This window comes from Balaenoptera acutorostrata, chromosome 7 (assembly GCF_949987535.1).
Source record: "Balaenoptera acutorostrata chromosome 7, mBalAcu1.1, whole genome shotgun sequence".
Taxonomy (NCBI): Eukaryota; Metazoa; Chordata; class Mammalia; order Artiodactyla; family Balaenopteridae; genus Balaenoptera; species Balaenoptera acutorostrata.
In genome coordinates, this window is record NC_080070.1 from 80,541,675 (window position 1) to 80,559,395 (window position 17,721).

A 17,721-nucleotide genomic window follows, 5' to 3' on the forward strand; every position below is an offset into this window, starting at 1 on the left:
GCGGTAAAAAGTGAGCACTCATAAGTGGAGATTTCACTGTCGAGATTAAAAATGACTTGACGTCTTTAAAAAAAAAATGTCCTGCAAAACAATAACAAGTTTAAATTAAAAAAGAGCTTTTCAGCATCATTGTTGCTGTTACACATTATTTTCACATAAAAAATGTTCTTGTGACATTTTGGGGAACATATTTATTCCTCTCTGTTTCATTTTTTTCATCCCATGAGGCTACTATAATATTGTTTTTCTGTTTTCAACAGGTAGTAATGTAATGTACGTCTATGCTGTGAAACAAAATTAAGTTCAATAGATATAAACAAAGCTAAGAAGGAAGAGAGCATGCTAGAGAGAGTTGAGAGTAACTGTACACTGTTGTGAATTTACAGAGCTTTTCAGTAACATGAGTCCTTTATACTATTTGTTCCACCAGGATATTTCCACAGTACCTATTTATTTGGAAATATTAAGGTTTTTTTGTTCTTGTTATTATTGTTTGTTTTCATTTTTACCTGATAACCTTCAGGCCAGTGAAAAACTGTTGACAGTTTAAGAGCTCCCTATGTCTTCAGCTACTAAACTAAAGTAAAAGTTGTTTTATTGACCTGTCAAAGACATTACTGTTAGAGTGAGTAGTATATAGTGATTGGTGGGGAGGAGCTTTTGGAAATAAGCAAAAATTACACAGAATGAACAAAGAATTGTTTACAGGATAAGGGTGAATCTCTTCAATTTTGTAACCCATTCCTTCATTATTTTATCATTTCATTATTTCAACAACAAAAAAATATAAGTTCTGTGCAAAGTGCAGACACTGGGAGGTAAGTAAACCACTGTCCCTTTTCTTTAAAACTTTAGAGTACAGTGAGGGTAATAGAGACATAAACAGATAATCACAATATAATGTGATCGAGGTCAGACTGAGAACTCTGTGCATTCAGTGAAGCTCAAAAAGTGAGTCCTACAGGGGTAGGACATCATACTTGTACTTACTGAGTTTATAACCTAGTGCATGATATATGCATTAAACAAGATAGCACACAGATTAACGTATAACTGAAAGGTGTGATAACTGCTATAATGGAAAAATCACAGGGTCAATTAGGAAGAATAGGTGGGCTTTAGATTGTATATGGAAGGTCTCTCTGAGAAAGTAACTTTTGAATCAGATGATAAAAATGATTAGGAAATTGCAGGGCAAAGGTGACAGGGATGGGGAAGAATATTCCAGGCAGAAGGAAAAGCACATGTGAAATCTCAGAGGTGGGAAAAAGCACTCAAGGAATAAAAAGAGGTTTACTGTGACTGGAGCAAAACAAACAACTGGAAAATTAGCAGGATAGTGGTTGTTTCCTTTTAAAACATGCACGAAAGTTCAACAGAAGTCTTCAGAAGTCTTATCTCTCCTGTCCATAATTGGGACTGATTGATAACTGCAGGTATTGATTCCACGATGTACATAAAAGGCTGCAACAACTTCCTGTCCTATTAGATCCTCCATGCATTTTAATTCTCCCTCACTCCTATTCCAAAGACCTTGATACTATGCCTGTAGACAAAAGACTCCTATACTCTTAGTAACTGTGCTTTCCAGAAGATAAGGCAGAAATAAGGAAAATGCACAAAGAGATACATTCTGATATTTAAGAAACACCAAAAAAAGTTTATGGGCATAGATTTAATATTTGAACATATTGAACTTGATGTAGTTCTGGGTTATGCTGTCGTAATAACCAGTTAAAAATATAAACCTGAGACTCAATAGGGTCTAGACTCATGAATGTAGAAATCACCAGTGTATTGGTGGATCTTGAAGTCATGGAAATGTCTGAAATTGCCCAGGAAGATTTGTAGTACAAGATCAAACAAACAGCAAGGACAGAATCCTGAGGGACAATGACGTTTAAGAAAAAGCAGAGGAAAATGTCCACAAAGGCAATTGAGAAGAAATAGTTTGATAGCAGGTAGAGAACTGGATGAGAGTACCGTCACAAGTCAGGGATAAAAACGGTTTCAAGAAGAAGGCAGTTATCAGTAATGTCACACACCAAAAGGAAGTCAGGTAAGATTATGACTAAAAGTCACATATTAGTTTTGGCAGTAAGGATATAATCAATAACTTTTGCCCAAATGATATGAATGTTAACTTGAAGTCAAATCTAGACTTACATCTCTGCTTTACTTTTTTTTTTTAACATCTTTATTGGAGTATAATTGCTTTAGCATGGTGTGTTAGTTTCTGCTTTATAACAAAGTGAATCAGCTATACGTATACATATATCCCCGTATCTCTTCCCTCTTGCGTCTCCCTCCCTCCCAGCCTCCCTATCCCACCCCTCTAGGTGGTCACAAAGCACCGAGCTGATCTCCTTGTGCTATGCGGCTGCTTCCCACCAGCTATTTTACATTTGGTAGTATATATGTCCATGCCACTCTCTCACTTTGTCCCAGCTTACCCTTCCCCCTCCCCGTGTCCTCAAGTCCATTCACTAGAAGGTCTGCGTCTTTATTCCCGTCCTGCCCCTAGGCTCTTCATAACCTTTTATTTTTTATTTTTTTAGATTCCATATATATGTGCTAGCATACAGTGTTTGTTTTTCTCTTTCTGACTTACTTCATTCTGTATGACAGACTCTAGGTCCATCCACCTCACTACAAATAACTCAATTTTGTTTCTTTTTATGGCTGAGTAATATTCCATTGTATATATGTGCCACATCTTCATTATCCATTCATCTGTCGATGGACACTGAGGTTGTTTCCATGTCCTGGCTACTGTAAATAGAGCTGCAGTGAACATTGTGTTACATGACTAGGATTAATCTCCAAAATCTACAAGCAGCTCATGCAGCTCAATATCAAAAAAACAAACAACCCAATCCAAAAATGGGCAGAAGACCTAAATAGACATTTCTCCAAAGAAGATATACAGATTGCCAACCAACACATGAAAGAATGCTCAACATCACTAATTATTAGAGAAATGCAAATCAAAACTACAATGAGGTATCACCTCACACCGGTCAGAAAGGCCATCATCAAAAAGTCTACAAACAATAAATGCTGGAGAGGGTGTGGACAAAAGGGAACCCTCTTGCACTGTTAGTGGGAATGTAAATTGATACAGCCACTATGGAGAACAGTATGGAGGTTCCTTAAAAAACTAAAAATACAACTACCATACGACCCAGCAATCCCACTACTGGGCATATACCCTGAGAAAACGATAATTCAAAAAGAGACATGTATCTGCTTTACTTTTTTCTAGCTCAGTTTCTTAACCTAGAAAATGAGGACACCCATCTCTTCCATGACTATTTTACCAGGCAAATGAAAGGCTTAAATGAGATCATATGAATTTGGATGTTGACAGATACAGAGGAAAGTACTGGAAAACAAGGGCTACTTAGATAGATTTCTGTTTTCAAGCAGTTAACCATCTAAGAGATCAACATGTGAATAATGTGAGTACATGATCATACCACCCTAAGTTACATGTCAAAAATCATGTACACACATATACACGTCATACGTACACACTTTTGGAGTCAGCTCAATTAACTGCTTAGGAGTGAAAGAGTGGTAATATGTGTATATTTTGGGAGCTGGTGGGTGGTGAGAGGCAGGTTAGTTACCAAAGTTTACTGAGAAGAGATGGTATTTCATTAGTTTTAAAGGTTAAAATTATTATTATTACTTTGCCCTCATTTTTAGCAATATTTGTACTTTGAGGATAGAACTTATTTCTGGATAGAGTCAGAAGAATTTGGAGACATCTCTGGTGAAAATTATGTGAACAATTTGAACAATGCAAATGTTGGACAAGAGATAGGAACAGAGAGATTCACTAAATAGTAAAGAAACTGACCTAGAAGATAATTGACAGCCTCAGGATAATAAGTACCTTCATCCAAAGAATCTCCTTCAAACTCCGTGTGTTTATCATTACAAATGGGAGAACACATTTACTAATGAATTATTTTTCAGTAGTGTCACTACTTTCCTGTCAAACAACTTCTTCAGTTTTCTCATTTTTAAAATGAGGTGCTTAGCCTAGAATGCTTTCTAAAGTCTTTGTCAGGCTCTATAATTCTTTGATTTGAACAGTCAATATTTTCAAGCACTAAATGGTGCACCTTACACCCTGGACTGCTCTCATAGATGGTAAATTACACAGGTCTTCGTGGAGAGGTAATAAATGCTGACTGAAAGGGTAGGTGAAACAGCATGAAATAAACCCTCTGAAAAGATTTGGGTCTATTTACTTTTCAAGTTAGTCCTTTCTGATACTATTATTTATGATTGTGTGATGTTCATTACCGTGTGTGTGTGTGTGTGTGTGTGTGTGTGTTTATTTCCTTTCAAAATCCACCCTGTAAATTAGTGTGTATAAATACCAGTCACTTCAGTGGGGCTTGCTTGCAACTTTCTGCCTCAAGTTTGTTTTGCATTATTTTGGGATTCTATTCATTTTTGGAAGCATTGTCCATTCGCTTACTTAGGCTAGTCCGCTCTGGATTACAGCTGCAGGTTATACCAGTTCTCCTTTTGTTCTGCAGTATTTCCTTTTGTCAATGCCAGGAATTCAGTTTGGTTGGACCTTTCACATAACTTGCCTGGGGGTCTAATTAATAGCCCTTTGCTTTGATTCTACTTGCACTGTCTATTTTGATATATGATCCTATTTGGACAATTACTGCCTTTGAAGATTTGTGTTTTTAGGCTGATGACACTTTCCGTATTTATTGATTTCCCCCGAGTTGTGGTTTTTTTGCTTACTTTCAGCTTGTTGCTTACAACCTAAATGAGAGATTTAGAGCCCACGAGTTACAGATGTGCTTTTGCTTCACTTCCATCTGTTTTCCTGTCAGAAATTCCTAGGCAAGGATTAATACTGTTGGCCGTAGCTTTTAAAACTTTTTTTTTAATTTAATGAACTCTGATCCTACCTGAAAAAGACCGCTGAATATGCCTAGATTTGCCTAAATTTAATCTGTTAAATCTTAGACACTGAATTCTTTAGCACAGTGTATTACCCAAGTCCTGCATTTCTAATAATCTTTACAAGTTTTTGAAGTAGTTAGAAAAACATGTTCTCCATTTCGATTCTCCAGTGGCAAATCAAAAACAGTCATGTCTAAACACTAGAGTTCTTTTTAGGAAAAAAAATTTTTTTTGCCTTGAAAGTCTATTCAGAAGTTATCCCTTAAAAACCACTGTGTGCAATACCTGCCATACAAGTTTTTTGTTTGTTTTTTCTTCTCCCCTTTGAGATGTCTGAGTTTGCCTAGTTTTGTTTCTTCTACTGCTAAGGTATTTCCAGATTATTAATAGATAAGTAGAAGACTTGTTATTATTTTCCTTTTATGTTTTTATTTTTAGTGATCATAACTTTTTTTGCATCTCAATGAAAGAATTAAATGAAATATGGTTATGACGTATTGCTGAAGAAGATTCGTAGGCTGAAAAAGAAAGTACAACATAGTTCTCTCATTTGATTCAGTGGGTTTAACTGCACTATCTTTCATGAGTTCATTTAATGTATTAAAATATCCTCACTTAAGCTCTTCCTCTCAGTATAACAGTGTATTTATATATATATATATATATGACTTTTATTTTAATATATATACATGTCCTTCTAATGAGCCTCCTGGGAATCTTATTCTGGGTTTGACTTTGTTTCTACCACATGATGATAATAGTTTCAAGCTTCTAAATAGGCCATCCTGCATTTGGATTATCCTTATCATTATTATTGACTTATACAGCCCATATAGACCATCTGTATTAAGTTTACAGAGTTTCTAAATTCTGTCCCTAGAAATAACTCAGTGAAATTTGAGGCAGCCCAGAGAGAAGGACATTGAACAATTGCTCTGAAATGTCAGTTGCTGTGATCTTACTTCAAAACTTCCTGGTGCACATGGGTCTTTAGGTGATTTGAAGATATATCTCAACACAAGATTATTTAAAACCTGCAAGGTACAGCAGTTATTCTAAATAACAAATCAGATAAAGAGTACGAATGATGTATTGAAATACAACAGGCATTAAATCAAAGACAGAAAAGTATTTAATTGCCCTAATCTTTTTTTAATTTGTAAAAAAGATCAGTAGAAAGCCTGTGTGTTTGTCTCAATGTGATAGCTTCAGTTATGGAAAAACAAATGTTTTTTGTATTGTGGTATTTGGATCACACTTCACAAGAAAGTGGGTAGTGTTAGTTCAAGATAAAATCTCTGAGATTAAATGTTATTGATGGGTAGAATGTGGGAGAGGGGTGCACAAACATGCATAGATATGGTTTCTAAAGTGCTTCAGGGAATTCCCTTCTCTTGTCTGCACAAAGATGCAGAAGAGCTCCATTAGGCAAAATAACTAAATTTTAAGCAAAAGAGAATTTGTAACCTCTGACTTCACCATCGAACCTTTTTTCTTATTTTAAGTGCTTAAGGTGTACTTATTTATTTGAAAAGCCTGGTGTCCTTCAACTTAAACTAATTAATATGGCTACAAATTTCTGAATGCACATCTCTATTTTAATAGAATATACCGTGTTCACAAATGTCTTAGAGGTTTCATTGATTTATAAAATGTTCATGATTTAAGAGCATAGGAGCTAAATGTCAATTATTACACTTTCCAAGAGCTTCTGTTTCTCAATATAAAGGTGAAAATGACAATATTTATAAAGTGCTGAGAGATCCTTGGAGAGGATGGTATATAGAGAGAAAATCACATTTAACAGATGAACCCAGCATAGTGACCCGAAGGTCAAAAGATACACTCAATAAAAGTTCACGTGTGACAGCTTGTAGCTACTCTACATGTCTGTGTAAGATTTATAAGGACTTGAGTTTGCTATGACAGTAGAAGGAAAATGGAATCACCATTAACCTGCCTCCTGACTGATTGCCCCATTAGGAGATACCAGGATTAGAAGATCACAGTATTTCATAATATGCAGCCATCACCCAATCCAATGATTCAGAGTTAACTATATTTTAAAGCTGCACAAAGATTGTAACTTGTGTTTTGTTTTTCATTTTTAAAATTTTCTGTTTTCATTAATCACTTAAAAATTAAGAAATATTGCAAACATATAAAAAGCTATAAAGAATGGGAAAACAGGCACCCTCTGCACTCACCACCCAGATTGCACACATGTTGGTCGGGCTTTTTTACATTTAATTTCTTTGCTACTTTCATCTGCATCTTTGTGTAGAGGATGGAAAGGCTTTTGGCAATCTGACCACAAAGAAGCTGTGATAAATAGAGTGGAGACACACAGAAGTGACCAGTGACTAAAAGCTGCTGATTTTGACATCTCAGTAATAAATCTATAGTGTTAGTGAGACAGCTGTGTTCTTTAGAATTTCACAAAAATAAGCAAGGAGGTGAGAGTTTAGTACAAAAGTGGTTACTTCCCTTTCAGCCCTCTTCTGGGCTTAAAGTTCTCAGGGGGGATTTTGTGGATTTGCAAACAAATCCAGGGACTGAGAGCTGGTCCACAAAGTCAGTCAACTGACACTTCCCTGCAGGAGAAATACAACTCCTTGTGAATTGAACTTTGCCATCCCAGGTCATGCTTCTGGATGTCTGTAAGAGTTACTATCCAGTCATTAAATGCTTATAATCCATTCCTGAGAGCTATTATCCCAGAAACTATACTTGTTTTCCCGTTGACAGCAGGTGGCTTTCATCTTTGACCTGGATTTTTGTGCTTGTTTTTATCTTTTTATTCCTTGAGAGGTCACGCACAGCAGCTAGATGGGTAGGTGAGAGCATTTAAAGATTCTTTTGTTCAAAGGATTGCAATTTCCATTTGTCAGGTTGAAAAAAATATGCAGGTACAGTATAAACCTCTTTTCAGCAAATTTGGAGCTAATAGAATAGAGTTTTTTCATGGTTTGTCTTAAATATGGTGATAATTGCAAATAGAAAGAGGGACGGTGTTTGAAAATGAGCCATTTCTTGTCACTTTTATCTAATAATGTGTTGAAAAGAGAATGTGATTGCTCGTTTTTATGATGAAGTAGTAATACGTACAATCGTCAAAGGGATGTTATGGAGCAAATATTTGATATTATCTGTTTATTCACTTAGCAAAATAATTTGAATAACTGCTCTGTGCTAGAGGTAAAGCAGTAAACCAAACATGGTCCCTGGTATTATATTCATGATAGTTGATATATTTCTTTATGCATATTGAATCAACACTATTTTTTAGTATTTATTACTGACTCAAAATATACAAATATAAGCAATGAAAATTTTATAAATATTATAAATATGTAAGAAGATGCCTTAAAATAGACTTTAGAATTCTCCTTAGTACAACTAGGGCTCTGCTAAAATAAAAACATATAGAGGCTAGGTATGAGAATTTAAAAAGATATAAATCAAGGGTCAAGGGAAAGATGAGGAGATAACTTATCTTGTATTTTTAAATTTATTTAAAAATCTCTTTCTTTCTGAATAATGCCAGATAACACATTTTGTCACTGGGATCTTACTGTACATTAACATAGAATTCATTATTACATTAGGAGGAAGCATCAGTATTAACATCTGGATTTATATTTATTAACTGATCTGAGGATATTAGCAGTAGAAATAAAAGTCATGTCTAGAAAAGTCTGCCTTTGCATTTGCAGACACAGGAAATCATTTAATAACTAGCTGAAATATTATTTTTATTATTGAGCAATGATAAATAATAGAGGCACCATATACAAAATATAAATTTAAGAGCAGTTACAGGCATGTTTGTTTCTAAAGGGTTATTATATAAAATATATTATATATTCATTTTCTTTCACTTCTTTGCTAATTACTAAATCTTTTAATAATTCTTCATTGTGTACTAAATTACATACAGACACTTTGGCCTGGTATCAAACCCTTCCTTGATCTTACCCCAGTTTACTTTTGTAACATTTTCCTCTATTTCAATTTATCCCAGTCTTCGTCTAAACCAAATTTGTCCTGGTTCTCCATACATGTTCTGAATTGTTTCACCAGTTGTTCTTTCCCCCATTTTTCCAGCATCTAGAATATTTCCTGAACCAATTTCTGCATGTGTGAATCCACCTGTAATTTTAGACAGTATTAAACCTTGTGAGGTCTGTCCTCATTTTCCCAACAAAGAAATTTCAGAGAAGACTCAGTTTACTGGGCATTTATCTGTACGTTTATCTATATTTTTCTAAAGACTTTTGTCAATTTTATTTTGCATTTTTAGCTATTCATTAATTATTAAATATGATCTTAATAAATACCTGACAAGCAGGATGTTAGTGGCATATCTGAAGTAGATGCTGGATAAAAGGAATAAGAGAATGCATTTTCTGCTAAGAATTAAAAACTATTAGAAAACCAACTAGATGTTACTTTGCTTTCTATTATCACCAAGTGTTAGCAATTAAACAGTATCAGTGACAGAGTACTACTGCCAGAAAAGTCTTTTGTTTATCCAAGTTCTAAACAATTGCTGTGGTTACCATTGTGTTTCTATTATGTATATTTATGTGTACATGTATATGTATAGTCAGTCTTCAACACACATGAACTCAGCTACACGTTTCAAGGGTAAGTTCACATTGAGTTGGAGTTATTTAAAACTTGCAACACTGAGACATAGTGCAAATTATGAGGTGTGATTATTTTGTTCGTTAAGTGCAAATGTGAGTTCGTGCTAATTATTGAATTTGAATGTATTTAAAATTTTAATTATTCTTCTTTTTAAATTGTTTGTTATAAACCTAAACAACTCAAGCAAACAATAATTATTACTTATTTATACAGAGCTATTACTTAAAATACTGTTGTTTAGCAGAGAGGGATGTTAAACACCATTCACTCTGGGTGTCACCGTACCCCCTTGGTGTGAGGTGTTAAGGCTATGAAGACAGCTATGGTCTCCATTCTCAATGACCTTGCTTGCCCTCCCTTCTCTCTCCTCCTCCCCATTTCTTTCTTCAAGAAGAGCCACTATTTATATGACTTTGAATTCTCCTGTCTGGAGTGGTCAGGTAGATGCTTTTCTTTAATTTAATTTTCAGAGATAAAAGAATCACAGGGAAGCTAGTCCCTAGATATTCAGACCTGAAATTTGACAGCAAACTGTTTATTAACTTTATGGAACACAGACTGCATGAAAGACAAAACTTTTTATAGAATTTAGATTTAAATGGAAATATATTAATGGAAATAGTGGCTTCATAAGTAATTTTTGAAAGTCAAAATTAAGTACTTAATGTATTTATACCATGAAACATCCTTATTTATTTATCATAAGCATAGCAGATCTAGTTGAGTCAAACAGAAAATCGTATTAATTTAGTGTTCACAGGGACATATTAAATTAAAAATAAGAAAACTATCTCTTTATGGTGAATTGTTGAACAGCATAACCCTGTTTATTCTACCTAATTGGTATAAATGCTTATGTTTTGCTAAATGTCTAAAGAATATCTTGTTTTCATTTTTTTATTGAGGTATAATGGGCATACAACATTAGTTACAGGTGTACACCATAATGATTTTATATTTGTATATATTGCAAAAGGGTCACCACAATAAGTCTAGTTAATGTCCATTACCATACATAGCTACAAATTTATTTTTTTACTCTCTTAGCAACTTTCAAATATGCAATACAATATTATTTACTATAGTCACCATGCTGTATGTTACATCTCCATGACTTATTTATTTTATGTATTTATTTATTTTTTGAATTTTATTTTATTTATTTTTTATACAGCAGGTTCTTATTAGTCATCCATTTTATACACATCAGTGTATACATGTCAATCCCAATCTTCCAATTCATCCCACCACCACCCCCTGCCGCTTTCCCCCCTTGGTGTCCATACGTTTGTTTCTCTACATCTGTGTCTCTATTTCTGCCCTGCAAACTGGTTCCTCTGTACCATATTTCTAGGTTCCACATATATGCGTTAATATACGATATTTGTTTTTCTCTTTCTGACTTACTTCACTCTGTATGACAGTCTCTAGATCCATCCACGTCCCTAAAAATGACCCAATTTCGTTCCTTTTTATGGCTGAGTAATATTCCATTGTATATATGTACCACACCTTCTTTATCCATTCGTCTGTCGATGGGCATTTAGGTTGCTCCCATGACCTGGATATTGTAAATAGTGCTGCAATGAACACTGGCGTGCATGTGCATAACTTATTTATTTTATAACTGGAAGTTTGTACCTTTTGACCCCCTTCCCCCATTTCACTAACCTCCCACTAAAGAACATGTTTAAGGAAATATTTCAGAGTAAAATAGTGTGGAAAAACATCAATTAGTATTTAAAACAAGATTATTTTTATATGTATGCTATTATGTGTATGTTTATGTTGCCTTGTGTTTAATTAGTAGGGTACTAAATTTGGAAAAGACTGTTTTTAGGTCTATACCAAGGCATATTTCTAAAGTATGCAAATAATTCATCTAAATCATATGCATAATGTACAAATCAGTGGTAACATTTTTTTAACACAAGTTGCCTGGTCTTTGCTAAGCACTTGACAAAAATTTTCCATTTAATAATCAAAATAGCCATATTTCAAGGCATTAATCATATTTTGTCAATGAGAAAACAGAGACTTGAAGAATTAAATAATCTTTTGTAAGTCATAGAGCAAAACTTGGCAGAAATGGGAGTCGATTCCAAGCCTGCCTTATTTACTGTTGGCTTGCACGCATCTGCTCATTCAGCAGAGCTATGGTGTTTACATTGCACATTTAACTGTGAGAAAAGCATTTAATTTTGAAGGACAAAACTGCCTTTTCCCTCCTTCGAAAATTCAAGGACTTAAATATGCAAGCTCTCTGTCTTTGTAAAAGCAATGACATTAATAAGACACTGCCTATGATAACCACCAGTTTTAGTTGGTGATAGAATCATGTTGGTAAATCTGTATCTTTATTTTGTTTTCTTTTTTTTTTCCCCAGAATGATGTAGGAGGACAACGCAGCCTGATAAACAAATGGACCACTTTTCTCAAGGCCAGACTGATTTGCTCAATTCCTGGAAGTGATGGGGCAGATACTCATTTTGATGAGCTTCGTAAGTCACGTTTCTTTTTTCTTAAAAAAGTCTAACTAATTAAGTAATTCAGCATTTAATTTATTTTAGCCCCAAATGCCTGATTATAAAGCCCAGGACAGCTTGCAGGAGTGGTGTTTACTAACTTCCCACACGCAAAGAACTTGGAGGTGCTCTAGGTCTGGGTGTTCATCGTAACGAGGTTCCCCTTTTGTGAGTGTCCTCAAAGTTACGAGGGAAACAAAACTGCACCAAGAGACAGAAAGATACTAGCTCTGGGACTACAAAGCCCATCCATTCTTCATGTGGTCTTTTATTTGGAAGGAGCCACTGGCTATAGGTAGCAAGAACTTGGGTTCCTTATTCTGTAGATGCCCTCTGCTGGAGAGCCCCGGAGATCTGGTGAACTCTGTCGCTCTGACTTGTTAATAAAAAGGATACTCTGAGAAGCGTTAGATTCTTCTCTTTTGTTTCCCCTTTTTACTCTTCTCAAAGCTAATTCTAGAAGGAATTTTTCAGCTGTAAATAAAGTTAGTATCATTAGCTTTTACTTTTTGAACTTTTTTTTGGTTTTGCCATGCAGTGTAAAAATGATATCATTGAATGATTTGTGTCAGTATTGTATTTACAGTATTAAATTATATATTCAGTATTCACGGATGATTTCTCATGCTGTATATAAGCATGCTCACCTGTTAAATGATATTTTAAAGAATATTATTTATATATACTTTAGTATCAGTGTTGCACAAGTAATTACACAATACCACACAAGGAATGAACTAGTCTAGCTATATTCATATTATTACCAAATAGGTAACTGAATTACTAACAAGTTGTCACAATTACAGGACAACACTTTTTTAACACTGGAGGGTAAAAATAACCTGTTTTTAGTTTCTATTCTATATGAAATCACATACTCCTAATTGCAAACAGTCATGGAGATTATCAAGTGAACCATCCCATTTATAGGTGATTGAAGTAAACACCTTTGAGGGTGAATGTTCAATTCAGTGTCACACAGCTAGTGAGAACTTGTCTTTTCCCCTTAATTTCTTATGTCATAGTGTAATGACTTTCACTGTTATCTTAATTTTGTATACTGTTTAGAGTCTCAGGAATATTTCATTATTAAAGAAAAAGCAAACATGATACTGAAAAATACAAATGTAGATTCATTATTTTTTTCCCATTAATAGAAGACATTTACTTACTCCCCACAAGAGATGAAAGAAATCCTGTAGTATATGGAGTCTTTACCACAACCAGGTAAGTTTAAAAAAAAATGCCTGTAATCCTTCTAGAGAATTGTTGTATCTACGTAAGAAAATACTTATATGTTCTTTTTGTCCCTTCCTTTTGTGTGAAGAAACACACATTTAAAACATTTTACTTTTTCATTTATTGTTTCCTAGAAATCTTTTAATATCAGTACATAAAAATGTCTCTGTTCTCTTTACACCAGCAAAGTACCCCCTATATGGATTAACACAATTTATTTAACTAGTCCTCTCTACCTAGGCATTTGCGTCGTTTCCAGTCCTTTGCTAGTACACATAATGCTTCAATGACTAACCTTGTACATACACTATTGCCTGTAGGAGCAAGTATATCTGTGAGCTAAATTCCTAGACTACAATTACTGGATACAAGGGCACATACATATGTTAATCATAATAAATAGGTTGAGCTGCATGACAGAGAAGTAATACGAACAAAATACATGTCTTAGTCTTTGTCTAGGCTGTAATCATGAGATGACACTTTTGACATTTAAAATGTCTTCACATGCTCTTATTTGCACTTCCCCATTACTCTGCAAAGATAGGAGTGTGACTGTTATTATCACCATATCATCACTGCTCTACTGACTTAGGCAAAGGAAGTTTGCATTACATGTACTTGTCCAAAGAGTAGCCAATTAGTGGTAATACTGGAACTAGGACTAAAAGTATCTTCCTAATTTCTACGCCTGTATTCTTGTCTTCTTTCTGAGTAATACTGTCCTGTACTTGTCACTGAGGCTCTGTGACTTCCTTAAAAGTTGTCCTAGCAGCCATGAAGCTTTCTCAAAGAATATTTGGACCCCCACATAATCTTATTTAATATTAATTTTATTGAATTCATTAATTTACATTTGACTCTGTTCCAAGTGCACTTTTATTCTTGTTACCTACGACTGCCTGTGTTACATTCTTTGAAATACTTTTCACTTTTTCCATAGCACTGCTGTCGGTCGTTATCAATGTATACTGCTATCAGTATTGGAGGAATTGGCAGCATTGGCATTAGTATTAGACAAATGGTCTTACTGCCTCCTTTTGAATAAATTATTAAAATATTTTGTGTGGGGCTTCCCTGGTGGTGCAGTGGTTGAGAATCTGCCTGCCAATGCAGGAGACACGGGTTCGAGCCCTGGTCTGGGAAGATCCCACGTGCCGCGGAGCAGCTGGGCCCGTGAGCCACAATTACTGAGCCTGCGTGTCTGGAGCCTGTGCTCCGCAACAAGAGAGGCCGCGACAGTGAGAGGCCCGCGCACCGCGATGAAGAGTGGCCCCCACTTGCCACAACTAGAGAAAGCCCTCGCACAGAAACGAAGACCCAACACAGCCAAAATAAATAAATAAATTTAAAAAAAAAAAATATTTTGTGGGAAAATTATAATTTATTTTCTGAGATATTACTGTCATTTAGTTCACAGTACCTTATGGATAAAGTCAAATGTACTATTGGTTCAGAATATATCAAAAACAAAATACTATTTGGTTAATTATAAAATTAGAGTGGAAATATTTAAATATGAGACTAGAGAAGATATCCTAAGAAGCTGCTATTTTGAACTCCATGTTTCTGCTAATTTATATCTGAACTAAAAAGGTGCAGGAAGAGCACATGCCTGTAGTTACTCAAGTCAAGTATCTCAGCCCTGGTTCTCTTGGCATCTTTCCATTCACAGAATTTTCTTTAAAGTCACTGTGTGTTTCACACACAAGACATAGATGTGTGCCAGAGAAATGTAGCCCCAAGATAGTTCTCTTTTTCTCTTATTGAGTTTTTGCCCACCCAGAGTGTGAAGTTACAAGTCAGCTCTTTGTTCTTGGTGCACTTTGTTATTTTATTTTTAATGCTGCCCTGAAGACTGTGGTAATGTCAGGATGCAAGTCACATCCTTGGTCCAATGAGAAGATGTAATTAATCTGCAATAACACCATGATGCATCGTTCCTTTAAAGTATCATAGGCAGGTCATATGATTTTTATGGGGCCATCATTTCCCTTCCTAGCAGCCAGTTTTCTCCCGGCTGCCTATTTAACATCAGCTCCTGATGCTTCGCATTAATGTCATTCCAAGAATGATTAATGATTGAGTTACTTATGTTAGTGAATCCTAAACTCATTTGTGTAGTGCTAAGTCTCTTAGAGTGTAAAGTGTGATCTTGTTTTTAAGAACAGGAATCACTGAAAATTTTAGATTCAGAGAAAATGCCTTTTAATTTCTGGAAATAAAACCAAGATGAGGGCTTCCCTGGTGGCGCAGTGGTTGAGAATCTGCCTGCCAATGCAGGGGACACGGGTTCGAGCCCTGGTCTGGGAAGATCCCACATGCCGCGGAGCAACTGGGCCCGTGAGCCACAACTACTGAGCCTGCGCGTCTGGAGCCTGTGCTCCGCAACAAGAGAGGCCGCGATAGTGAGAGGCCCGCGCACCGCGATGAAGAGCGGCCCCCGCTTGCCACAGCTAGAGAAAGCCCTCGCACAGAAACGAAGACCCAACACAGCCAAAAATAAATAAATAAATAAATAAAATTAAAAAAAAAAAAAAAACCAAGATGAAATATCTGATGCTGCTAACAATTTTCATCATTAGTTTGCAAAAATTTGTTGAATTCCCATGGAGCTTTGCTGCCTCTTAATTGGATGTGCCCCCTTCCTGTGTAATCATGATTAATTTTAAGCATCAGATAAGTTATATACATAAACTCAGAAATTCAAAAAGGAGCAAAAAGATTATTTCAGTGTTTTTAAAATTAATAAAAATTATATGAGGAAATCATTAATAGCCAGTACTTATGGACATTCACTCACTTTAAGAAAACAGATAAATATTTATTATTTACATATCTAAATATTCCTTTTTTTAAAAAGTAGGTAATGTAACTTCTGATTTTGTAAGTTCTTTAGAAGGCATTATGCTATAATAACTTCAAATAAAATTCAAGAGCGTGTGAATAAATATAATACTCTTTCCTGCATATTCCTGTCTATCCTTCAATTTTTCCAGGTAATTCCTATTTGTCCATCAGATGTCAATTTAGATGCTACCTACTCCCTGAAAACTTACCAGACAGCCTTGTATTGGGTACCCATCTGTGTGCTTGCCTAGTTTACTATAATTACCTGTAATATAAGTGGTATCAAAACTTATTCAGGATTACTTGGCTGTAAGCTCCTTGAGGACATACACACATTTTGTCTGCCGCACCTGTCAGATAGAATGTCCTGAATAAATGTGTCCACAGCACCTGGTTATAGCATGTGCTCAGAGAATGTCCACTGAATGGACCAGTGAATGACTGAATCATGTTGCTTTCTTTCAGCTCCATCTTCAAAGGCTCTGCTGTGTGTGTGTATAGCATGGCCGACATCAGAGCAGTTTTTAATGGTCCATATGCGCATAAGGAAAGTGCAGATCATCGTTGGGTGCAGTATGATGGAAGAATTCCTTATCCCCGACCTGGTACAGTATGTATCCATGCTTAATAATCAAAGTATTTTAAGTCCATATTCTCTTCCTAATCCTAGTATAATAAACTATGCTATTCACCACAGCAACATGCACTGTGGTTTTAAAATAACTGTTTATTTACAGTGATGTATTAGTATGTCTGACCTTCACTGGAACTTAACATTTTTCGTTTGAGTAAGAATTTTAAATACTACAGGAAACAATGGGCTATATCGTAAGGAGCAGACAGACTATTCTGAGAATATAGTGTTTATCCTCAACGTGTCTATAGAATCGTCAAAATGAGTTAGTATCTAGAATGACAAATATTCCAAGTTAGAAGGAAATGCTAGTGTTTATTCATCACATACAGCTCTGCATGTAGTTAAGAGTCATCTAGTCCCCACTTCTACCTTAAAAAGACGACATCAGTTGTTCATTTAAATGATCTGTTCTCTTGTTCTGCATTTATCTTTTCTTTATTATGTTGCACCTTGGAATTATATGCATATTTTAGATGTGGGAAAGACATAGAAAGCTCTGAGTCCAAAATTCTATTCAGATAGCATAAATCATGTTTAGAGCAGAAATGAAACAGGTAAGAAATGTGTTTTAGAGTTTCTGCATCTGTTTTGAAAAAAACCTTGCAATTTAAAATCTGTATGTGCATTATAAATGGAAGGCTTTTGTTCTGTTGATGTGATTAAAACAGTTTGTTATTTAAATATTTTAGAATTAGTTAATTGGCCTAATATAAAGGTAAAATGCCTCTTTTAAAAAATTAGGATTCATTATGAATATTTCTACCAAGAGCTCAAAATAGTCATCAAAATCCCAGAAAAATCACTGATGTAACCCATCTAATTCTACTGAGTTTCATCTTATGTTTGTTCTTGAAGAGAAAACAGCTGGTAGCCAGG

The 17,721-nt window shown here is 35.1% G+C and overlaps 1 protein-coding gene across 3 annotated transcripts in view; it reads left to right on the forward strand.

Moving 5' to 3' along the window:
• SEMA3D (semaphorin 3D) overlaps positions 1-17,721 on the forward strand; it is a 208,961-nt gene that overhangs the window by 149,810 nt on the left and 41,430 nt on the right. For all 3 annotated transcript variants that reach the window (XM_007170275.2, XM_057550011.1, XM_007170276.2), the window contains 3 exons: positions 11,981-12,095; positions 13,277-13,346; positions 16,674-16,818. In XM_007170275.2, the coding sequence (XP_007170337.1) occupies positions 11,981-12,095; positions 13,277-13,346; positions 16,674-16,818 (330 nt within the window). The remainder of the gene's footprint in view (positions 1-11,980; positions 12,096-13,276; positions 13,347-16,673; positions 16,819-17,721) is intronic.